The sequence below is a fragment of the Rhinopithecus bieti genome, unplaced genomic scaffold (genome assembly GCF_001698545.2).
Source record: "Rhinopithecus bieti isolate Rb0 unplaced genomic scaffold, ASM169854v2 scaffold_9383, whole genome shotgun sequence".
Classification (NCBI taxonomy): domain Eukaryota; kingdom Metazoa; phylum Chordata; class Mammalia; order Primates; family Cercopithecidae; genus Rhinopithecus; species Rhinopithecus bieti.
In genome coordinates this window covers 19196-44587 of record NW_016806471.1, presented here as the reverse complement: position 1 = coordinate 44587, position 25392 = coordinate 19196, and the positions used below count along the sequence as shown (strand labels likewise).

At 42.6% G+C, this 25392-nt stretch overlaps 1 protein-coding gene across 3 annotated transcripts in view; it reads left to right on the top strand.

Annotated features, from left to right (window-relative positions):
* Positions 1-3155: 3155 nt before the first annotated feature.
* SLC18A1 (solute carrier family 18 member A1) overlaps positions 3156-25392 on the top strand; it is a 35409-nt gene continuing 13172 nt past the window's right edge. The window contains exons 1-10 of one of the 3 annotated variants that reach the window (XM_017876773.1): positions 3156-3394; positions 5374-5620; positions 6995-7358; positions 7990-8048; positions 11546-11629; positions 12866-12958; positions 14472-14561; positions 14820-14863; positions 21153-21213; positions 21296-21391. In XM_017876773.1, coding sequence (XP_017732262.1) covers positions 5497-5620; positions 6995-7358; positions 7990-8048; positions 11546-11629; positions 12866-12958; positions 14472-14561; positions 14820-14863; positions 21153-21213; positions 21296-21391 — 1015 coding nt within the window. In that variant the 5' untranslated portion in view covers positions 3156-3394; positions 5374-5496. Of the gene's footprint in view, positions 3395-5370; positions 5621-6994; positions 7359-7989; positions 8049-11545; positions 11630-12865; positions 12959-14471; positions 14562-14819; positions 14864-21152; positions 21214-21295; positions 21392-25392 lie in introns of all 3 variants that reach the window. The other 2 variants (XM_017876774.1, XM_017876775.1) reach the window with 2 other exon arrangements.

Below are 25392 nucleotides of genomic sequence, written 5' to 3'. Positions count from 1 at the left end.
AGATTCATCTATGTTACAGCAAGGATCAGAATTTCCTTTATTCATCCATTGAGGGACATGTGGGTTGCTTTCATCTTTTAGCTATTGTGCATAATGCTACTGTGAATTTACATAAAGTTTTTTTTTTTTTTTTTTTTTTAAACAGAGTCTCACTCTATTGCCCAAGCTGGAGTGCAGTGGCGCGATCTTGGTTTACCGCAACCTCTGCCTCCCGGGTTTAAGTGATTCTTGTGCCTCAGCCCCTCAAGTAGTTGGGACTACAGGTGTGCACCACCACGCCTGGCTAACTTTTGTATTTTTAGTAGAGACAAGGTTTTGTCATGTTGGCCAGGCTGGTCTTGAACTCCTTACCTCAAGTAATCTACCTGCCTCAGCCTCCCAAAGTGGTGGGATTACAGGCATGAGCCACCAAACCCAGCTCCAATTTACATAAAGTTTTATATTCTACTTTTTTACTTTCTGTCGTAATATCTGTGTGTATATACATATAATATAAATGACATATTATGTATAACATATTATAGAATATAAATTACATGTTATATATGTAATCTATAAATATAAATTATGTATATATATATAATTTTTTTCCAACTTGATATATAGTCTTCATTATAACCCTTTTAAAATCTGTTTTAAGGGCAACATGACAGTCCTTCAAGCTCATGCACTTAAATAATTTCTACAGTTGGACATATGAGATGTTTCTAGTTTTCTCTAAATCCTATGATAAAATTTTGTGCCTATGATTTCCCTCTCTTCCTCCATATTTTAGCATACCTTTTTAGATAGATTCCTAAGAGGTGAAATTACTGGATCAAAAGCAACATACATTTTATAACTTCAAAGACAAAGGATAGAAAACCACGCTGCTTTCTAAAAGAACGGTATTTGCCTAGCTGCCAATAGTGCATGTGAATTTCCATTCCACCGTACTCACAGCTTATTTATTTATTTTTTACATTATATGATTAAAGGGAGGAAGATGAGTGCTCATTCATTTTTAATAGACGACACTTTGATTATTAATAGTGATGGGCGTTTGTGAGGAGACCCCAGACTTGGCCAGCCTGTGAATGCTAGCATGGTTACAATAAACTGAAAAAATATATCTATTTGAACTAATATGTATTATCCATATAATGTATGAGTATGTATTAAAAACATGGCCAAATGTAGGTAATCCAGAAATGATAGCTACTGTTATTGTTGCTCTTATTCTTATTATTGCCCAACATATGATGATTCTTAGTCTTTACCTGCTTTCCCAGGCCCTCAGTTTGCCAAAACCTTGATTTCCCAATTTTTGGGAGGCATCCCCACTTAGGTGGGGTCTCGGAACATCCCTGTGAGGCTGCTCTACCCAAGCCCTCTGCCTCTAGCGCCCTCTATTGGACACAGCTGTACTATGCTGGAAGCTGTCAACCCTCAGAGTTGTAACACTGTTCTTAAAGGGGTGGAGGGCATGGTGGCAGAATTGTCACCTGGACTCCATAAAGGATGCTGCCTTATGCCCAGAGTCTTGCAAATATCTTTATTATTATCAATACAGCTTTATTATTATATTAATTATTATACAGCTCCTCCATCTTTTGGCCCTAACCCCCTCATTCCCTAGAGGCTCAGGCCACAGGCCCTGCATGTAAGTGGGGGACTGTATGCCATGCTCCCTGTAGAGAGTGGGACAGTGGCACCCCAGAGATGACCATCTCCTAATCCTGGAAGTTGTGAGTATGTTGCCTTACATGGTAAAAGGGACTTTGCAGACATGATTAAGGATCTTGAGATGGGGAGGTGATCTTGGAATATCTATCTGGCTGGGCCCAGGGTCATCCCGTGAGTCCTTAGAATGAAAGAGGGAGGAAGGCTCAGAGTCAGAGGGAGAGTTGAACATGCATTGCTACTAGCTTTGAAGGTAAACGTGACCAGGAGCCAAGAAATGCAGGAGGCCACTGGAAGCTGGAAAAGGCAAGGAAACAACCCTCCCGCAGTATCTCCAGAAGGAATACAGCCCTGCCGACACCTTCATTTTAACCCAGTATGACATATTTTGGACTTCTGACCTCCAGAACTGCAATATACTAAATACATGCTGTTTTAAAGCCACCAGTTTGTAGTAATTTGTGATAGCAGCAAACTATAGGAATAAATACACTCTGCTGATGTATTTGTTTCTGCTTCCTATTTCTCTCTCTAGGTTTACATTTTAAAACTCTTTCCATCTAGGCCGGGTGCTGTGGCTCACGTCTGTAATCGTAGCACTTTGAGAGGCCAAGGCAGGAGGATCACTTGAGATCAGGAGTTCGAGACCACCCTGGCCAACATGGTAAAATCCTGTCTCTACTAAAAATACAAAAATTTGCTGAGCATGTTGGCACGCACCTGTAATCCCAGCTACTCAGGAGGCTGAGATTAGAGGATTGCTTGAACCCAGGTGGTGGAGGTTGCAGTGAGCCAAGATCGTGCCACTGCACTCCAGCCTGGGTGACAGAGCGAGACTCTGTCTCAAAAAAAAAAAAAAAAAAAAAAAAAAAAAAAAAAAAAAAAAAAATTAAAAAAGCGCTGTCCTTTTTTTAGCGTCAAATCGAAAGTTCCCTAGTTAATTCCCACAATTAGGAGGGGCCCACTAGTTCCACAATAGGAAACCTCTGCGCTGCTCTTGCTCATAAATTGTATTTGCTTTTTCATAAATTGTTTATGTTCTTTGAGCCACCCATGGTTTAATGTCAGAATAATATAGATCAATAGAGCCTCTCAAGATCCCACAATGAGCGGCACTTTCTCCTGTAATTAGCCGTCCAGTCGTTCATGCAAGAAATATTTATTGGATGCTACCATGTATCAGGCACTGAGCCAGTAATGCGATGTGAAGACACAGTGCACAATCTAAGTCTTTACCGAGGCAGTAGATGTTGGGGTTCTATGGCTTGAGAACAACATGCATCGTTTCTTTTCAGGAAGCTAACTCTAGTACATGGAGCCTCTTTGACTAAATAGCAAGGAATGCAAACTGCACGCTGGTTCCATCTTGGCTTCCAATTTGTATTCAGACTCAGGCAAGAGTTAAAGAGTTCGATGATAGACAAGTACAGATGCAAAGCAGTGCAGTCCAGTGCCTCTTTGCTTAGGATAATATCTCCCCTCTCTTTATCCTCTCCAGCCCTGCCTTCCTGCCTTTGACGCAGGGAGCTGAGGGTCTGAATGAACCCTGTTGGAGGTTGCAGTTAAATCTTTGTGGACAAAGGGCACACACACGCACACATACACAGCATCCTCAGATAACAGGAGGCAGTAAATCTATCAACACATCCACGTTCAGAGAACAGTGTTCCTGCTGTCTTGCTAACAGCTGCCAATACCTCACTGAGCGCCTCACACCAAGATGGGCTCCAAGGTAAGATTTTTCTCTCTCCAGACAAATTTAATCTTTCCTTGTGATTCATGTCTCTCGCAGAGGATTTTGACTGTTAAGTAAAGTTTACTCTTGATTTGTTGGCAAATTCCTGGTTTTGTTTGGTTTCGTTTTGGGATTTTGGTGTGTGCGTTTCTCTCTCTTTCTAGTACTTCCTTCATTCGCTATGTCTTTTAGTTTTCTCTGGCTTGTCTTTTATTCTTATCCATACATATCCTAAGTCCATTTGTATTCAGATATACCTCATTTATACAGAGAAATGAAGGATCTTAAGTAATTGCATGCATTTACTGGTTAAAACTTAACTGAGAGTTTGGTTCACTTAGGACCTTCGTCACATTAATCTGTAGTAGTGAGAAGGTTCTTCCAGCCCTGGGCTTACAACAGAGTAGCTCAATGCTTGGGATACTCCCAACATCTGAGGCTGACTATTGAACTCCAGTGATAATCGTTTAAAATTATTTACTTCCTTAATTAAGAAAGTAGCTCATTATTGAATATTTAGAAATACACAGAAAATGACTGAAGTCGTTGATTATGAATAACTGGCGTTTGAGTATCCTTCCGCTCTCTCAAAAACGTGCCCATATATTTATTTTTAGACGTTAGAGATCAAGCTGAAACTACAGTTGAATTTCCCTTTTTTACTTAACATTATAGTAATAGTATTTTCTACGTCACTAAAATTATTTGAAAATATAATTTTTAAGAGCTGCTTAATAATCCACCATTAACATGTTTGACTTTTCTTCAGTAATAAAAATCATTCTGCAATGGGTCATTTTGAGTAGAAGTCTTTGGCTACATCTCTGATCTCTCTGATCTTTTTTTTTAGGATGGCTTCCTTAGAGTTACTAAGTCAAAGAGTATACAATTTTTAGGACCCGATAGATTTCATGATGGTAATCTATTTTAAAATTTAAATGACTGGTATTGTTGATACCACAACAGAAGCCACATCAAAGAAAACGAAATTCTTCCCAGAAATTCTTTTTACTTGAAGTTTGACAAGGTACTGTGACTTAATGCTGACTAATGATATGAAATCCTAAATAGAAAACTAATCAGGAAAGTCAGTATTTTACTTTCACAGATGAAGGCATCTTTCTGAGCAGGGGTTTCTGCTCAAACAAAAGCATGAGAGTGCTTCTAGAACCACAGAGCAAGGGAAAATGGTAGAGGATAAGCCTGCAAATTGAAAAGCCTGGGGTTTCATCCCAGTTTGACACTAATTGTGCAACCCCAAACAAGTCTCCTAACCTCCAGAGGCTCAGGTTTCTTGTCTATGAGATGAAGGTTGGTCTATACCAGTGTTTCTCAGGGGGCAGCCCAAGTGACACTGTGCCATGTGAAGTATTTTGGGGTAACACCTAAAACATAGACCATACTGTTTTTTTTTTTTTGCTTGCCACATAAAATTACTTTTTGAAACATGATATCAATATCTATGTTGGTTTTAAAATTTTTTTGAGAGATAGGGGTCTTGCTATGCTGTCCAGGCTGGACTCAAACTCCTGGGCTCAAGATATCCTCCCACCTCAGCCTCCCAAGTAACAGCGACTTCAGGCACATGCCACCATACCTGGCAGTATCTCAGTATTTTAAAAGAGTGGATTTAGAGGAAAAGATGAAGTAAATGATAGTACAGGTAGTCCTCAGATATGACATAAACCATCAATGTGATAGGCAAATAAATGTTGGATGTTTGAAAAACACAGGGTTAAGTGATCTGTAGAGCATCTATTTTTTTCTGGATTTATATCTAGGCATTAATTTCCCTTGAATTTAATGGCTAGATATAAATCCAGACATAAATAGCTAGTAAGCAATGCTTACTTGGAAGGCATTCTGGGAACCAGGTGGAGTTATTGAGTTGTGTAAGAAGTGAACAGTGACACAGACGTGGAGATGTTTCCAAATATCATACTACTTGCAACCCTTTGCACTTTTCGTTTTAGTAGTGAGTTTCATTCATCCGGGCAGCCTCCCTCCCCTCTTCTGTAAAGGCTGCAGGAGACCTGTAGCTGTCACAGGACCTTCCCTAAGAGCCTGCAGGGGAAGACTGCCCCAGCTTGGCCCTCGCCATGCTCCGGACTGTTCTGGTCGCTCCCCAGCGGTTGCTGAAGGAGGGGAGAGCGTCCCGGCAGCTGGTACTGGTGGTGGTATTCGTCGCTCTGCTCCTGGACAACATGCTGCTTACTGTGGTGGGTACGTTTGGGGGGGGTCTTTGTGCTGAGGGTTAATTTGCTTTGGGCCCCAGCAGGCAGCATACACCCTGCTTGAGTTCAACAGCGAATCCATCTGAGAATTTTCCTTTTTATGCTCAAAAACACACAGAGGTTGTTGGGTATGGGGAAAAAAAAAACCTACAGAAAATGGAGTCTGAAACTTGTCAAACATAGCTAAAAGACTCAGGAGGTTCAAAAAGAAGGAGGTCCAGAGAGGGTCTGACTGGAGAAGAGGATGGCCTGGAGCCAGAACTGGCTGTACTTTTCTTCCTCCCCAGACTGTCTTCTCAAGGTGCTGATGACTCCAAGTGCCTCTGGGCCAGTGAGTATCTTCTCACAGTGGTGCCTTTCTGGCCTCTGCTCTATAAAAACAGCATATTTTATTTGGATATCCAATTTCTTATCAAGACCTTACCTTCCATGTGGTTCTTTCCTTCAGAATCCTCCTTTTTTTAGTTGATACTCTCTTGATCATTACATTAAGTTATACCCGTGTATAAATGGGTACTAAAAGGTTTCTCCTCTTGGGTAAAATATATGTTTTTAAATAAGGATCTTTCTGAGACAAGTTGCTAATCCAATACAATCACTTCTCATTATTCATAGTTCTGTAGTTACAGTTATATTCTGTAAAGTCACTGCAAACACTGAATTAGTGAATACTGAATCATTGCTCCCAGGGGAAACACACACACACACACACACACACACACACACACACACACACACAATTATAATCTTAAATCTTAAACATCATGGTAAATCCTATTTTCTTTGTAGAAGAGAAAAACAAGTTCAAAAGTGTTAAGTGACTTGCCCAAGGCCTCTCCACTAGCAGGTGCCAGAGTTGGGATTCAAGCCCTGTCCAGGGGTCCCAGAGCTGAGGCTCCTCTGACCAGCCTGCCCTGCCTCCTCCTATCCCCTCCTCTGGCCAGGTTTGTGTGAGAGCTGGACATGTCTGTGAAATGTTGTGGTAGCTCAGTGCGTGTTGGTTTGGAGGGTTCCATGTCAATCTAAGTGAGTAGGAGAGTTAGCCAATGTGGAAACCATGAAGAATGAGAACTAATTATATAAGGTCAGAATTTAGCTACTTTAGCTAACAGGATAACTTGAGTAGGGACAGTCTTTTAGTAGATTTTAAACCATGCCACTCCAGACACCAGCCTTAGGCATAAGGCTGAACCTCGTCATAGTGCCCCTGAACCCTGCAGTGGCAAGATGACATTTGCCCTTAGTTCCCATCACCTGTCTTCCTTGACTTTCAGTAGAATTGACATCTGTCCTTAGCCCCTTGGCTTTCAGTGGTAAGATGACATCTGTCCTTAGCCCCCATAACCTGTCCTCTGACTTTCAGTACCAATTGTGCCCACCTTCCTGTATGACATGGAGTTCAAAGAAGTCAACTCTTCTCTGCACCTCGGCCATGCCGGAAGTTCCCCACATGCCCTCGCCTCTCCTGCCTTTTCCACCATCTTCTCCTTCTTCGACAACACCACCATGGCTGTTGAAGAAAGCGTGCCCAGTGGCATAGCATGGATGAATGACACCGCCAGCACCATCCCACCTCCAGCCACTGAAGCCGTCTCAGCTCCTAAAAACAACTGCTTGCAAGGCACAGAATTCTTGGAGGAAGAGAATACCCGGGTTGGGGTTCTGTTTGCTTCAAAGGCTGTGATGCAACTTCTGGTCAACCCTTTCGTGGGCCCTCTCACCAACAGGTATCTCGCTGGGTGTAGGGCCCTGCAGGGTACACAGGAGTAGAGGACTAGAAAAGTATAGAAAGGGGGTTGGAAGGGAAAAAGAAGAAATACTCACTTGTCTGGTTCACCAGGGGAGTCAGCTATTTGGAAAGCTCGTTATGCAAAGAATAACATGTTACTGATGAAATGTCATGGGATCAGATTTTCTTAGTGATATATTGAGTATTGAGTACCGAGAAGAGAACCATGAACAGCAGTGTGCTGTGATGTTGTATCAGTGACCTGGAGCATGGCTTGAATGGGAAAAGGGTATGAACGGGACAGTCCTGTTGTAATCTAGAGCATGGGCTTCCCAGGAGTTGTATTTAGGATTATTCTGATATTTTTAAGAGATATACACTCTACCTATACACTCTACCTAGGCTATCCTTTCTGGAAATGAGAATTTTGGCCCTAACATATGGTCATATTTGCATGCTGGTTTATTTGCTCGTACTCATCCACTGTTTCGTCTCCACGCTACATTCAGAGGCATGTTTTACCATACACCCAAATAGCCGCATTTCTGCTCCCACTTACATTTAAAAATGTAGTCCAAGTATATGAGTGCCTGTTGGAATTGCATCTTTTTTTTTCAATTCCCTTTTAGGATTGGATATCATATCCCCATGTTTGCTGGCTTTATTATCATGTTTCTCTCCACAGTTAGTAAGTAATTTGCTTCCTCTTTTCTTCCCTTCACTGATTACCTTTGATTTAATCAAGTGAGTGTGGTGTAGATAGCAGGGTAGCCTAGAAAGTAATTAGGCATCTGACTAAGCAGACTGGGATATTGATTTAAATGCTCTGCTCTTTTTGGTATGCGGACTATAACAGTAGTGACAATTCAGTCTAGTTGGAATTGGTCTCTTCTGCTATACAAGAGCAGATATTTTATTCCCTTCAGCTGGACATAATGAAAGCTGTTTGAATATGTATGCTATGGTGTGTGTGTGTGTGTGTGTTATGTATGTATCAGTAATCCCTTGAGCAAGTTTAATACAAACTTTCCATCTACAAGAAGCAATGATATTATTTCGATATGCCATGGTAAAGGACAACTAACAAAAAAAGTGGAAATTGGACAATAACATCTGGAAAATTCCAAAAAGCCTACTCCTTTTCAGTTAAGGACTTTAAAGGTTAAGCTTAGAAAAGTAAATTTTCTAAAGAAATAAGAAAGAGAAAGACAAATAGTCTATCCAGGATCAGCTAAATGTTTCTAATAAAATGGAGATGGAATAAACACAGTACATGAGAAAAGCAAGTCTGGAAATTGATGCTGAGAAGTAAAGGAAGAAGGAATGAAAAGGGGTTAGCGTTTGCAGTTTAAGGCAGCCTGTGGATCCAGCCTTGGTTCCCAATGGCCCTGCTGATCCTCTGCTCTCCAACAACATACCTCCTTCTCCCTCAAGTTTTTCTTATTACCTTTCTGTTTCTTATCTACTTTCTCTCTTCCTCTTCCTCAACTTCTCTTCTTTCCCAGCACAGGACTTGATTCCTATCAACCCAATATTTAACAAGAATGTGTTGCATTCTGGGCTGGAAGGCTGCAAAGTGCAAGAACTTGAGGTGTGAGGTTCTCTCTGAGAACTGCATCTTGTTTGTGAAATTTTAGCGGACTTAAAAAAATGCAGAAATTCAAGTTAGCACTGTTCATGGAACTTCTAGAAGCTCAGCCTATGCTAGGCAGCAAATTTAAAAATAAGATGCCCTATTTCATCAAATGAGACTTAAGATTTATTCCATACAATTTTATACAGCGCATGTATAATGCCCAGAAGGCCATAGTCACATAAAGAATGAAAAGACATGATTCCAGGTATCAGAAGTGTATGATGGTTGCCTGGGGAGATATAAGACACACACTGAGAAGTAAGACAATGTGATGTGCTAGTGGATCTGAGATGTTTTAACGGGCTATCCTTGCCTGATTCTCTGCCAAGAACTCATGTTTTAAAAGTTTTACTTTTAAAGTAAACTATATATGTTAAATAATTATTATTTCCATAGGATAGCTGTGTGACTATATGGAGTTGGCCTAATTCTAACCAAAAGAAAATAATTTTGATGTTTAGGGTATCCTTGTAGTATTGTCCAACGTTTCAAAAAAATACTTAAAAGAGAATGTTGATGCCCATTACTACCCTTAACCTCTCCATCTGCCAACTAGGAGCCATGCCTAATGTAATCAAGAGTGAACTGGTGGCCCATGTAAAGGGTCCAAAGTGAAAAAAAAAACTGCTTTGGTCTTCCTAAATAGAATGACCTACTCTCTTGGTTTGCCTGGAATTGAGGGGTGTCTTAGTCCATTTAGCATTGCTATAAAGGAATACCTGAGGCTGGGTCATTTATATTAGAAAGAGGTCTGTGGGCTCATGGTTCTGCAGACTCTACAAGAAGCATGATGCCGGCCGGGCGCAGTGGCTCAAGCCTGTAATCCCAGCACTTTGGGAGGCCAAGACGGGCGGATCACGAGGTCAGGAGATTGAGACCATCCTTGCTAACACGGTGAAACCCCGTCTGTAAAAGAAATACAAAAAAACTAGCCTGGCGAGGTGGCGGGTTCCTGTAGTCCCAGCTACTCAGGAGGCTGAGGCAGGAGAATGGCGTGAACCCGGGAGGCAGAGCTTGCAGTAAGCTGAGATCTGGCCACTGCACTCCAGCCTGGGCGACAGAGCAAGACTCTGTCTCAAAAAAAAAAAAAACAAGAAAAGAAAAGAAGCATGGCACCAGCATCTGCTTCTGGTGTGGGCTACAGGAAGCTTTCACTCATGGTGGAAGGTGAAGGGGAGCTGGCTGTGCAGAGATGAGAGAGGAAGCAAAAGAAGCCTTTTTTAAACCACCAGCTCTTGAGAGAACTGTAGAGTGAGAACTCACTCACCACCTAATGAAGGACATTAAACTATTCATGAGGGATCCGCCCCCATAACTCAAACATCTTCCCCCTGGGCCCCATCTCCAACACTGGGGATCAAAGTTCAACATGAGAATCGGTGAGGACAAACAACCCATATCCACACTATAGCGAGGGGCTTCCCAGGATGTCAGACTTTCTGTTTTTGTGGCGGTATTTTGAGTTTCAGTTTTAAAAACAAGGAAGTTCCGGGCAGACCAAGATGAGTGGGCCACTCTGTTCTCAAAGGACATTGGAAGGGTACACAGAAAAGATTGGAGATAACAAAGCCTGAGAAAAGATGCTGGTGGCCAGGAAAGGAGAGACCAAGAATGTGCATCTTTGGGAAACAAGGAGAAGTTCAGTGTGATCATGTCTGTCGGGAAGTAATGGGAGAAGATTAAAAACACAACCAAAGACATCTGTAATGAACAGGCAAAGGGATTACAATTCTTCTGATTCAGACACTTTGAGGAGATTATTCTTACTCTAGGAGACATTATTCTGGAATTGGAGGTGAGACATGTCTGGACTTAACTACCCTGACCAGCAGCACCCTCTGATTTCGTGTTGGTAACATATTCCTGTTGGTTCTCAGTTTCATGGATGTTCATCCTCAACAGACTGACCCTCTTCAAGGGCAGTAACTAGACGTTATTTTAATTTTGCATTTGCTACAGAGTCTAGGAAAGCTGCGTATTCAGTATAATTTAATAAATGCTGATTTTGTCTGGTTAAAAGATCATTCAATATAAGATATAAAGAAGGATCTGATTGTATCACAATATAGTATTTTCTACCCAATTCCTATAATCCTCGAAGCACCTCCTTACTGTCACTGTACTCCAGATGACCCTGTAAGACCCAGCAATGGTAAAGACCGGATCTGGGTGTTGCACGTGGAGGATCCAGCAGTATGGTCTAAGAACCAGTTTCCAGCCCAGGACACTGAGCTTCATGGACATCCCTCATTTCAGTGGACAGAATGTTGGGTTCTTGGCAAGAGATGTAGAGACTCAGCCTTCCATCTGCTGTGTGGTGACTTGGTTTATACTTCTGTGGTTTCTCAGTTTTCTTGCATTTAAAAAGTGGTTCTGATGGAGGAGTAGGAGATTGAAAAGACAACTCAAAACCAGGGAACAGTCATCATGCTTTATTAAAAACATATGCATCATGACTCATATCTGCAGTATCATGGGCATGTTCTCTGGCAGCTAGGGAAGCAAAGGCAATTTGCTAATGCAGTTATCTTACTATTCTCTTTGCCCAGTGTTTGCTTTCTCTGGGACCTATACTCTACTCTTTGTGGCCCGAACCCTTCAAGGCATTGGATCTTCATTTTCATCTGTTGCAGGTAACACTGGCAACTTCATCATGCACACACACATGCACGCATGCACACACACACACACACACACATCTCTTACTACCTCAGATCCTATATTTATATGGAGAAATTAAGGAAAATATCATCTGGATAGATAGAAATTGTGATTCAGAAATAAGGGAATTGGGCTGGGCACAGCGGTTCACACCTGTAACCCCTGCACTTTGGGAGGCCAAGGCAGGAGGATAGCTTGATTCTAGGAGTTTGAGACCAACCTGTGCAACCTGGGCAACATAGTGAGAGCCCTACCTCTATTAAAAAAGAGAGAATAAGTTAGCCAGGCATGGTGGTGTGCACCTGTGGTCCCACTTACTTGGGAGGCTAAAGTGGGAGGATGGCTTGAACCTGGGTGGTCAAGGCTGCAGTGAACCATGATTGTGCCTCTGCACTTCAGCCTGGGTGACAGAGCTAGACCCTCACTCAAAAAAAAAAAAAAAAAAAAAGGTATTATAGAATTTCTGACAGGGTCCATAGATCCCTGAGCCTGACGTAACTTCCTCTGCTAATATTCAGATGCAGCTAGCTCAGGTCAGAACAAGCCTCCAGTGAAATCATGAAGAAGGGCAGGCTTTTATTTAGTGCCACTCAATGGTCCTTTGTCTGTTCCCCTCTTAGTACTTTATAGGAATAATCATGTTAATACTATGGGTAATATCAGCATAGTTTTCACAGTACTGGTGAATACACTATCTAATGCAATCCTGTGAATTTGGATTTATGTCATTTCACCCATGACTATGAAGGCCTGAGAGTCCAGCTGCCATACAGCACTAGCCCACACTCTCTTCCAGGTCCCCAGTGCTTTCCTGCTCTTCCCTGGGCATCCCTGTTAAATAGAATGATCTCTGTGTGCCTAGGTTTTCCTTTCCCTGACCTGCTCTGTAATCCCTCATTTAGGGAAACGTGCTCAGAAACAAGAAAATGCTATGAAACATGGTATAATCAGACAATGGATTTTCTGTGTTATCCTTCCCTGAGGCCTTGCGCTTTCAACAATATTCTGAACAGGAGTGGACAATGTGGGGGCCTGGGGGACTAGGGAGGGCAGTACTTGGAAAATACTATGGGTTAAGTTTTGTAAAACCCCTCAAACCGAAACTCTAGCTAAGATTGTCACTGAAGAGATAACAGGGTGGGACCAAGGGCTCTGAGAGGTGGACAGAAGCCCCTGGGGGCCAGTTGCATCTGTCACTCTCTGCACAGGTCTTGGGATGCTGGCCAGTGTCTACACAGATGACCATGAGAGAGGACGAGCCATGGGAATTGCTCTGGGGGGCCTGGCCCTGGGGCTGCTGGGTAAGTGGTACCAGCTGGAGCTCTGGGTTCCTGAGGGTGGGACTCCAGGAAGCAGGTGTTCTGGAGGTGTGGAAGACGAGTATTTTCCTTCCCTCGTTGGCCTCATCCTATTTCAACTCCTTCAGAAATATCACTGAGAAAATGTAAAATTCCCTTCTCCTTAAGAAGCTGGGAAACACATAAGGGTCAGGGAAAGATCTGGAAGCCCAGCCTGTTGGAGGAAGTGAGCCTCCCCACATTAGAGGCCTCTGCCTCGCCTAGGTACCCATGCAGACACCACCAGAGCATGGCTGTTGCCAGATGCTCTGCTAAATCCGTTACAGTCATAATCTCTTCTATTCCTCACCACCAGGAATAAAAGGAGGACTGATTTTCCCCATTATAGAGATGAAAATAAGAATGGCGAAATAGCCATCCAAGATCACACAGCCAGGAAATGCTGGAGCCAGGATACAGACTCCAATTTTCTGGGCTTGGAAACCCAAGCTCCAAATGATAAAATTACCCTTTCTTTGAGGCTCATCCCTCATACTACTTTACTGACAACTTACATACTTTCACTTATTACATGCCAAGTACAGTGCCAGTACTGTAGGGTGGGAAGCCCCAGGCATAGTTCCTGCCTTCTAGGAGCTCACAAGTGCATCGAAAAGAAAACACCTGAAATTTCTTCCTCGGCCTACGCCCCACCCTCTAGCCCCATGGGAAGCAGAGGAAACAGAATCCCTGTTATTTGTTAGTATCCATCAAACCAAATGCCCAATTCTAAAACCTGTGCATCTTGAAGTCCTTTATCATGTCCCAAGTGAACTCCCAAATGAACAAACTTGTTAGATCCTCAACAGCCACTCCTGGCTCCTTGTCACCTCTGGGTTAGAATTTGGCAGCAGCCCCCCTCTTGTGTACTCCCTCCTTCCACCACGATGCCGCCTGAAGAACCTTCCTGAGCCCAGAGTAGGTGGTGTTCCTCCCCTGATGTTTCTCCATAGGCTGCAAGGCCAAGTAGATGACTCATCTGTGTATACAAGGTTCCTGCATATGCAAGACTTTACTTTTCTCCTCTCAAATATTCATCCTCTGCTAACACCCACTTTCTCCTTTCTTTCTCCAACTACACACTCTTTTCTGACACCTCTGTGTTTTTCACACACGCTTCTTCCCTCCAGATACTCTGCACTTGGCAAAGCCCTCGTGGCTGCCTGGACTTCCTGAGACATCAACTGTGCTTTCATTGTATGTAACATTTTCTGTCAAACTTTCACCATGCTTTAATTATTTGGGTCCCTCCCTACACACACACACCCACACACACCCCCACACACATACATTTCCTCCACTAGAAAGTGGGCTTGTTGGGGACAGGGATCATGTCTCCATCTGAATTCCCAGAGCCTCAGGTGGAGCTTGGCCCCTAGCAGCCCTTCTGCAAGTGCTCACAGGGTAAATGTGGACAATTCTCACTGGATAGGACTCAACCTCACCTCTGGAATCTGTGTGTGCTTTGCCTCTCCAGTGGGAGCTCCCTTTGGAAGTGTAATGTATGAGTTTGTTGGGAAGTCTGCACCTTTCCTCATCCTGGCCTTCCTGGCACTACTGGATGGAGGTAAGTCACCATCAGAGCCTCCAGCAGGAGACAGCCCAGGTCAGGTTGGAAATGTGTTATGTTGTGGTGTCAGTCTTGACTAAGAATGGGTGGTGTGGACATGTTTTGATGAATCAAGGACTGCCCCATTGTAGAAAAGAGAGAAGAAACTCAGGGAGTTAAATTTGTACATAATAGGGTGGTAACACTACAGCTGCTATTGGAACCCCCAGCTAATCAGTAGACACTCTGAACTGTCTCGCCTTCTTTCTTTCTTAGCACTCCAGCTTTGCATCCTACAGCCTTCCAAAGTCTCTCCTGAGGTAAGCAGACACAAAGCTCCATTGCTCATGGATACACGGGATGGCTGAATGCAGAAACCCAGGCATGCCTGTCAAGTCATCAGAAGAAAAATAAAGAGGAATAGAGTCAGAGAAAGTGAGAACTGTGTTTGGATTCCAGGATAGGGCTACATTTCAGGTAGTGTGGGGGATAGTGAGGTATTTGGCTTGATGTTGGACAAAGATGGTTGAAAAGCCTTGTGAAGAATCAAAGAAGCCATACAGAATATATATATATAATATATGTATATATTATATTATAATATATATTATATATTGTATATATATATAATTTATATATTTTATATATTACATGTATCTATATTATAATTTATATATAATTATATTTATATATTATACATGATATACTTAAATATTATATATTATATATTATAGTAATATTTATTATTATTAATATTATATTATTATATATATATATATATATATTATACATTATATATATTATATATATTCTGTATGGCTTCTATGATTCTTCACAAAGCTTTTATAATGTATATATAATATATAACATATGTATATATTATGTATGTTATATGTATTATATATGGAGATCTTCAGATATATATGAATATAGATAAGGAGTATATTTATATGTATACACACTCCACACATATATGAAGTGTGTATACATATATATTCATGTATATCTGGAGATTTCCATATATGCACACACACACACACACACACACATAATTATAGCTAGGAGATAATGACATTGGGGACTGAATATCTGGAGCTGTAGCATCATCTCAGAGATGAAGGCTGTGGGGGCCACCTAGACAGCCTCTTCTCCAATAAAAGATATCCTCTATGAACATCCCTAACTGTCATTCTGTCACAGTCAATAAGTATCAGAGTTGGTACTTGTTTGACTCTAAGCCAGAAATGGCTCTGGAACATCCATATCCCACTACGAAGGAAAAAAAGTAAGAAAGTGCGTCAAGTGTAAAAAGGTTTGATCTAAAGGCCTTGACTTTGCATTTCATAATTCGTCAGGGTATTCCAGAAGTCGTGACACTAACATCTCATCATTCTTCAGGGCTTTTCATGCACCAGGAGCTCTGCTTAGTGCGCCATCTATGCTGCATCTTACACATTCCATGAAATAAGTACAATTTTTAGCCTCACTCTACAGATAATGAAATCGAGGGTAAACAGAGAAACATCTGAAAGAATTTGAAACTATGACATAATCAATACTTTTAGAGTGCCAATTCGACTAGGAGCCTCCCGCAGTCTGCTGAGATGCTGCTGCTCTTTACAAACCGGCTTTAGGAGTAGGGTGTCTGGGTCCATGGGAGGGAGGTCATAACCACCACCTATCCAGGACTCCTCAGGGCAAGGAGCAGCAAATACCCTCTGCACAGGCTCCCAGTCCTGGAATATGCGTGGGCCCAGCACCCCTCCAGCCCTGGCCAAAGCACAGGGACTCTCATCCAGGTGATTCGCTGTGCAGCCATGGTGAATTACTCAGCAAGTAAATCCAGCTTGAGATTCCAGGAAAGTGAGGCACCCACAAATATCTACTTTTCTGAGACAGAGTCTTGCTGTGTCACCCAGACTGTAGTACAGTGGCACAATCTGGGCTCACTGCAACCTCCGCCTCCTGGGTTCAAGTGATTCTCCTGCCTCAGCCTCCCAAGTAGCTGGGATTACAAGCATGCGCCACCACACCCAGCTAATTTTTGTATTTTTAGTAGAGGCGGGGTTTCACCATGTTGGCTAGATTGGTCTTGAATTCCTGACCTCAAGTGATCCACCCACCTCGGCCTCCCAAAGGGCTGAGATGATAGGCATGAGCCACTGCACCCGGCCCATTCTCTCTCTTTCTAACAAATACACATTATTATTATTACTACTAATTTTTTGAGCCAGTTGACAGTAGATTGATTGTATCGTTCCCTTACCCCTGGATACTTTAGAGCATTTTCCCTAAGAAAAGGATTATTTGCTTATGTAATGACAATAGAGCTATCAAATTCAGGAAATTTAACTTTGATGTAATACTTGAGTCTGATTTGCAGTGCCTACTCTGATTGTGTCAATTATCCCGATAATGTATTCCATGGAAGTTTTTTTTTCTCTAGTTCACGGTCCAGTCCAGGATTGCATAAGACATTTGTGCATCACACCTCTCTAGCCTCTTTTAATCTGGAAAAGTGCTCAGCCTTTATCTTTCATGACATTGACATTTGTGAAGACTACAGTTATCTATAGGGTATTCCTAAATTTGGTTTGTCTGATGTTTCTTCATGATACCGTGGCCTTCTGAGAGTCATGGCTGGAGGTATTTAATGCCCATCACCTCTCAGTGATGATGTCCATTCCGATCACTGGGTCAAGGTGTCGTCTGGGTGTCTTGTGTAGTTATTACTTCTTCACCATGTAACTAATAAATAACTTGTGGGAGACATTGTTAAGTCATATAAATCTCCTACTCCTCCTTAAATTTCCTTTCTGCCTATATTTGTTATCCATTAATGATTCTTGACTGACCCAGCCTTTACTATAATGTTTATAAAATACTGGTTTTTCTAGTTTACCAATTCGTCCAAATCATCAGGTGGCACTTTGCTGTAAGGAATAGCCATTCCTCCAAGGCAGGCGGATCACTTGAGACCAGGAGTTTGAGACCAGCCCGGCCAACATGGCAAAACCCTATCTCACAAAAAAATTAGCTGGGCATGGTGGTGCGCACCTGTAATCCCAGCAACTCAGGAGGCTAAGGCAGGAGAATCCCTTGAACCTGGGAGGCGGAGGTTGCAGTGAGCCACTACACTCCAGCCTGGGTGACAAAGTAAGACTCTGTCTCAAAAAAACCCCTAAAAAACAAAAAAAGAATAGACATTCCCTTCTTATTGCCTTTATACATATATATTTATAAATATTAATACCTAAATAGGCATATGATAATTTTATGTACATGTGATTATGTTCAGAAAAAACTTTAAAAAATAATTTATCTGATTATTATCCGTGTAGAATCATGGAGTCCTATTTTTGTAGCTCATCACTCTCCTTATTTATTTACTTATTTAATTTTTTTTTTTTTGGAAAGAGGGCCTCTTTCTGTGACTGAAAGTGTAGAGGTGTGATCATGGCTCACTATAGCCTCCAACTCTTGGGTTCAAGTGACCCTCTTGCCTCAGCCTCCTGATTAGCTAGGCATGCCACCACACCTAGCTTATTTTTAACTTTTTACAGAGATGGAGTCTCCCTGTGTTGCCCAGACTGGCCTTGAACTCCTGGCCTCCAGTCCTTAATCGTTTTGATGCTCAAATTCTCTTAGATTTGACAAGTCAAAGCCCATTAACCGGTTGCTGTGTCATTTTAACATACCTTCATTGTTTTTTGAGTCATGTTTTACTTTTTGATACAAAAATATGTCCTACATTCATCTTGTACTTTCCCTGCCTCAGCCCTGAAATCATTTCGCCAAGGAGCCCAGGTTCTTATTAGTATGGATGGTGTTTAGAAACCAAACTATGCGGCTGGGCACAGTGGCTCACGCCTGTAATCCCAGCACTTTGGGAGGCCGAGGCAGGCGTATCATGAGGTCGGGAGATCGAGACCATCCCGGCTAACACAGTGAAACACCGTCTCTACTAAAAATATTTTTAAAATGAGCCAGGCGTGGTGGCGGGCGCCTGTAGTCCCTGCTACTCGGGAGGCTGAGGCAGGAGAATGGTGAGAACCCAGGAGGAGGAGGTTGCAGTGAGCCAAGATCACGCCACTGCACTCCAGCCTGGGTGACACAGCAAGACTCTGTCTCAAAAAAAAAAAAAAGAAAAAAGGAGAAACCAAACTACGGGCACTCGATGTGCTCTTTGCCATTGGGGTCACTTTGTTTCCCTGCCGTCTTAATGACAGAGCTAATACACACACACAAGTTCGTACTGAGACCTCCACTTGCAGCCTAACTCCGCGGGATTCTTCCCTACTTGCCCCATTCCATACAAGTATTCTCCTTCTTTCAAAGTAAGAAATTTGTCTCCCTCTATTATACAAATAGGTAAATACCTATTATACAAATAGACAAAAACATTTACCCATTTGTATAATTGTATACTTACCCATGCTATTACAAAAAACAAACCTACCAAGAAATATTCAAGATTTTCTCAGTTCTTTCTCCCTTAGACTTAGTGAATACAGCTAAATGCTACATCTAGAAATTATCGTACTTGCATTGGTTCTTTTTTCCACCTTTAGTGTGATTATATAATGCGTAATGCATTTGAAATTCATTTGCATCCATTTGTGGGGTTTTTTTGGCATTTAGTTTTAGTTTTTTTTCTCCATTCTGGCTAATTATATTAATCTGTTCAAGCTGCCAGAACAAAATACCACAGATTGGGTAACTTAAACAACACATATTTATTTTCTCATGACTCTGGAGGCTGAATGTCCGCGGTCAAGGTAGTATTGAGGGTTGGTTTCTGGTGAGGCCTCTCTTCCTGGCCTGCAGACAGCCACCTTCTCAGGTGTCTTCACATAACCCTTACTCAGTGTGTATGCACAGAGAAAGACAGCCTTGATGTCCCTTCCTCTTTTTATGAGGACAACAGTTTTTCAGATTAGAGCCCCACTCTTATGACCTCATTTAACCTTAATTACCTCCCTACAGATGCTCTCTCCAAACACAGTCATATTAGGGGTTAGGACTTCAACATACCAATTTGACCAAGGTGGGGCGCAATTCATCCCAAAACACTAAAATAGTTTTAATTTTTGAGTATATAAAACATTACCACCTAAAAGTCAAAATTATTCAAAAAGGTATACTCAGAACATGTCAATCCCTCCAGTCTGTCTAACCCTTCCCCTTCCCCACCCCTACCACATGTAGGTAACCAATCTTAATGCTTTCCGGTTTGTCTTTCTTGTGTCTTTGTGTTTTTCCTCAAAATGAATAGCTTATATGTTTTCTTATTCTTCCCTTTTCTCTTACATGAAAGGCAGCACACTGTGTATTCTTTTTTGCATTCTCCTTTTTTTCTCAATAATATGTCCTGAAAATTACTCTACTAATTCATAGAATCTTTCCTCATTATTTTATACCTGTGTGATACACACACACGCACGATTGTGTATGTGTACTCAATGGTACACAATTGTGTGTGCACCATATTTTATTCCATCTCCTGTGTTTAAGTAGTTTTCAGTATTTTGTAGTTACAAATAGTTCTGTAATTTACATGTGTGCATTTTTATAATGTTAGCATTAATCTTTAGAGTCAATTCCTAGAAGTGGGACTGTTGGGTCAAAGGGTTTATTGGACTTTTAAATGTATATTGTAATGATTTACATCAATTTCTTTACTTTGAATAATAATGGGGTGAGAGAATGATCTTTTTAGTTTTAGAATCTCTAAATTTCTCAATCCACTATTGTGTGTGTGCAGAGAGGGTTATCATACCAAAATGATCAAATCTGTTACAAGACAGAATGTAGTAAACACCATGAAGGATTAGGAGACAGTGTTCAGGATGTTTGAAAGAGAGAGAAGCCCCAGCTACTGAGTCAGGGAGCACTCTGGAAAAGAAGGAGCCATTTAAGCTTGACTTTAAAGAGTGAGTAGAACTTGGAACTATGGAGAAGCGAAGGACATGTAATTCAGGCAAAGGCAGTAACGATGGCTGAGGGACTGCTGGGATGCATGGAAGGAGGGTGGGGTGACCAAGTTTAGATGAGAGTGCGTCCTGATGAGAGTGGGTCCTGCATGTTTAGGCTGCATTTTAACTCTGCTTCTTCTACCTTACTCCAGTGTGGCTCAAAATGATCAGAATGAATTCAGAAAGCTTGAGAGGCTTTCTGAGTTATGGCTTCTGTGCTTGCTTTTGGGGTTCGGTGCTCTGCCTGTGGTTCTCCCAGGACAAACATTAGTACCAGGGAGATCTAGTGGAAACCAGGAGTCCGGACACCTATGTCCAACCCTGACCTTGCTACCAATTCAGTCTGACCTTGTTGATGGTCATGTGAAGGCAGGAATCACAGCTGGAATATATTGCTTCTCTATCTGTGACTACTACAGTGCCTACCTTGCACACAGGAGGGGCCCTGCCTCCAGCTCCTCTGTGGCATCAGACAAGTCACTTTCTCTCCCTGCACTGGGATTCCTGGTCTCTGCAGTAAAGGAGCTGCTGTAGATGGTCTCTAAGCCCCTAATTGCATCTTCTCAGATTCTGTGAAAATAGGAGAGATGTATGCACTGTACAAATGGATATTTTTTGTCATCCATGTTCTCAGAGTGCCAAGGGGACTCCACTCTTTATGCTTCTCAAAGACCCTTACATCCTGGTGGCTGCAGGTAAGCTGGCGATGACCTCCCATTGGGCGGGGAGTGTCTGGGCTTCAGGCAGCCACGGCTGCTCACAGAACGGTCTCCCCAGGGTCCATCTGCTTTGCCAACATGGGAGTGGCTATCCTGGAGCCCACACTGCCCATCTGGATGATGCAGACCATGTGCTCCCCTAAGTGGCAGTTGGGTAAGTGCCCTCAGCCCCCACTCAGGGCCTGGCAGGAGGAGGTAGGTGCCATGAGTCCTTTTGCTCAGTGTGACACGGGGACAACGTGCTTCCTTTGTAGAATGACCTCCCATGTCCACACCCATGAATCAAGCCCAAGCGGGTGTACAGTCCCTCAGAGAAGCAGTCTGAGAAAGGGGAGGGTGGGAGAGGATGAAAGCGGCCATGGAGAGGTCACATACCTAGCTGTGCAGTAAAATGATTAATGATTTCCAGTCCAAAGATTCAGGTTTTGGTTTCAGCTCCTTTGATTTTCTATGAAAACTTGTGCAAATACTTTAAACTCTCTGAGCATCACTTTTCTCATTGCTAGAATGAGCATCAAAATACTCTCTAGTTCAAGGGAAATAGGATGAATCAATGACATACGAAGTGAAAATGCTTTGTTCCATGTACAATATTCATGTGCACCGTTACCATCCATATTTTTCTCCCTTTAGCTCCTCATCCTCAAGACTATCATTTGGTTATCTTTTTTTTTTTTTTTTTTTATCTGTAAAAAGGTGCTTATGTAGCACTCACTTAGGAAAAGCTATGGGCCCAGGAGAGAGGGTTCCAGCTTCCTTCGTTCATGCAGAGATTTAGAGAGGAGCTTGGGGAGGAGGCTCTAGCCCTTCCTAGGAACCCTGAGGAAAGAGGATGGGGAAGGCTACGTGCAAACTGCTCCATCACTGCCAGGAGGAGAGGCTTACGGGGCCAGAAGGGAAGCTGATAAGAACCTGATATAGTTCAGCATGCAATAAAAAGCATTAAATCTAATTTTGAGGGGGACAATTCTAAGCAAGACTCCCAGCTGCACTCCTAGTGCCAAATTGAATTTTTATGGGTTGCAAGTGCTTTTGACCATGACGATTAATTGAGTTAGTCGGTGTTCAGTGCAGATAATGCATCCCCTGTCCTAAGGCTCTGGCCTCTCAGGCTTTCGATACTGGTGAGCAGCTGCAACACAGAGTAGCTCCTCCCCAGCAGCCTAGGCACCAGCCTCAGTTGCCAGTTACCAATTACTTATTTACCAGTCACTCAGTTACCACCATCTTTTACAGCTTCCTCAATGCTACGTGGTCTGTAAAGTCTGACATCAAAGGTTATCCAACTACTACATCAGAATCACCTAGAGAGCTTGTTAAAACTCTGATTGCTGGGAGACAGTGAGCAATTCAGTCAAAACAAGTTTTCATCCCTAGTAAGTTTCCAGGTCAGTGATCACACCTAGAAAATTGCTGCTGTACATGAAGAGCACCCCTCGAGGGTGTTGGGAGGAGCAAAGGAGTCCATGCTTTTGAAAGTAATGTGTAGTCTGCCTCTGAGTGCTTGCTGTGTGGCCCACCGTATGCTAGGTAGCTTCACTAAGGGGAGGAAAGAGCCCAGGTCCACCCGAGTTTGAATCCTGACCATGTCACTTCCTGACTGTGACCTTGGATAAGTTATTTAACCTCTTTGACCTCTGATGTGGTCTGAGTGTGTCCCCCAAAATTTATATGTTGGAAACTGAATTCCCGATGCAACAGTCTTGAGAGGTGGGACCTTTGAGAGATGATGAGGTCATGGGAGCATCCTCATGAATGGGTGAAGGCCATTATCATGGCAGTGAGTTTGTTATAATAAAAGGGGAGTTCAGCCCCCTTCACCTCTCTCTTGTGGGTGCTGTCTCTACATGTGATCCTCTTTGGCCATGTTGTGATCCGGCAACCAGGCACTTCCCAGATGGCCAAACAGATGCTGGAGGCTTGCCCTTGAACGTCTCAGCCTCCAGAACCCTGAGCCAAATAAATCTCTTTTCTTTATAAATCACACACTCTGGTATTCTGTTATATTACAGAGGCATAAAATGGACTAAGACAGAACATGGGTACTGAGAAACAGGGCTGTTGCTATAACAAATACTGGAAAATATGGAAGAAGCTTTGAAACTGGGAAATTGGTAGAGGCTGGAATAATTTGGAGGAGCAGGCTAGAAAGAGCCTGTACTGCTGTGATTAAGGCATTAAGGGTGATTCTGGTGAGGGCTCAGAAGAAGAGGAGAGCTATAGAGAAAAACTGAATCTTTTTAGACATTGGTTAAGAGGTTGTGACCAGAAGGTTGACAGAAATGTGGACAGTAAAGGTCACTCTGACAAGGTCTCAGATAGAAATGAGGAACAAGGTATCGGACACTAGAGTAAAGGCCATCCTTGTTATACAGTTACAAAAAACTTGGGGGACTTATATCCACAGCTTAGGACTTTATGGAACAAAGAACTTAGAGACAATAAACTAGGATATCTGGCAGAAGGAATATCTAAGCAGCAAAGCTTCAGGCTGCGTGTGGCTGTTTTAACTGCATATATAGTGACACATGAGAGCAAATAAATGACTTAAAGGTGAAATTTATGATTAAAAGAGAAGCAAAACAGAAAGACTTGGAAAATTTGCTGCCTGGCCTTGGAAAGAAGGAAAAGGCGTCTTTAGGAGAGCACACCAAGAGTGTGGCCAGGCAACCTAAAGCGATTAGTATGGATAAAAGGGAGCCAGGTACCATTTATTAAGACTGTGGGAGAAAGACCCCAAAGGCATTTTCGAGATCTTTGGAACTGTGCCTCCCATTACTGGCCCAGAGATCTAGGAGGGCAGAATGGTTTGGGAATAAGCCTGGGGCATCCTCCATGGGCTCACTGCCCAGGACCACCTTGGGACTCTGCTCTCTGCGTTTCAGTGCAGTGCCCCTCAACTGTGCCAGCCATGGCTCAAGTGGGCCCAGAAGTGGCCTGGCCTCCCACTCTGGAGGGTGCAAGTAGTAAGCCTTGGTGGTGTCTATGTAGTGCAAATTTTGCACTTGCACAGAATGCAAGAGCTATGGGTGCACGACATCTTCCACCTAAATTTCGAAAGATGTCATGGACAGCCACTTCCAAGATCACAGAACGGTAGGGGCACCAGCATGGTGGCCTGCAAGCACAAGACTCCAACCCATGATTGCTGCTGGGTGGACTGAGTCCAGAAAGACCATAGGGGTGGGGCTGCCTGATGCCTTGGGGTCCAACCTCCACTCCAGTGTGCCCAGGATTTTGGACATGGAGTCAAAGGTGATTATTCTCCAGCTTTAAGACTTAATACTGTTTTCCATTTTGGGTTTTGGACTTTCATGGGACCTGTTACCCCTTTCTTCCTCCCTGTTGCTTGCTTTTGAAATGGAAATGTCTGTTCTATTCTTGTCCCACCATTGTTTTTGAAAGTAGATAAATTATCCCTTGGTATCCATAAGAGACTGGTTCCAGGACTCCTAATGGCTACCAAACTCCAAGGATGTTCAAGTCTCTTACATAAAATGGCGTCATATTTGCATATAATCTACACACATCCTTCCATGTACTATAATCATCTCTATCATGCCATGTAAATAGTTGGTATACTGTATTTTTTCTTGTTTGTATTATTCTTATCATTGTATTGTTATTTTTAATTTTTTTCCTCAACATTTTTGATCTGCGGTTGGTTGAATCCAAGGATGTGAAACCTGCAAATACAAAGGGCCAAGTATAATTTGTTTTGATTTCACAGGCTCACAGCTGGAGGGAATTTGCCTCACGATTAATCGTACCTTGAATCTCACCCATATCTAATTTAGGCAAGACTCTAGATTTTGGACTTTTGAGTTTATACTGGAACCACTTAGGACTTCTTAAACTATTGGGATGGAATGAATGCATTTTGCATTGTGAGAAGGACACGAATTTTGGAGGCCAGGGGTAGAATGCTATGTCCTGCAAAATTTGTGTGTTGGAAACTTAATCCCCAATGCAACAGTGTTGAGAGGTGGAACCTCTAGTAGGCGATGAAGCCCTAGGGGCACCACCTTTATGAGTAGATAAAAACAATGATCATAGGAGTGAGTGAGTTACAAAAGTGGGGAGTTGGGCCCCCTTTTCCTTTCTCTCTCGAATGCCCTTTCTCCATGTGATACCCTTCGGCCATATGATGACCCA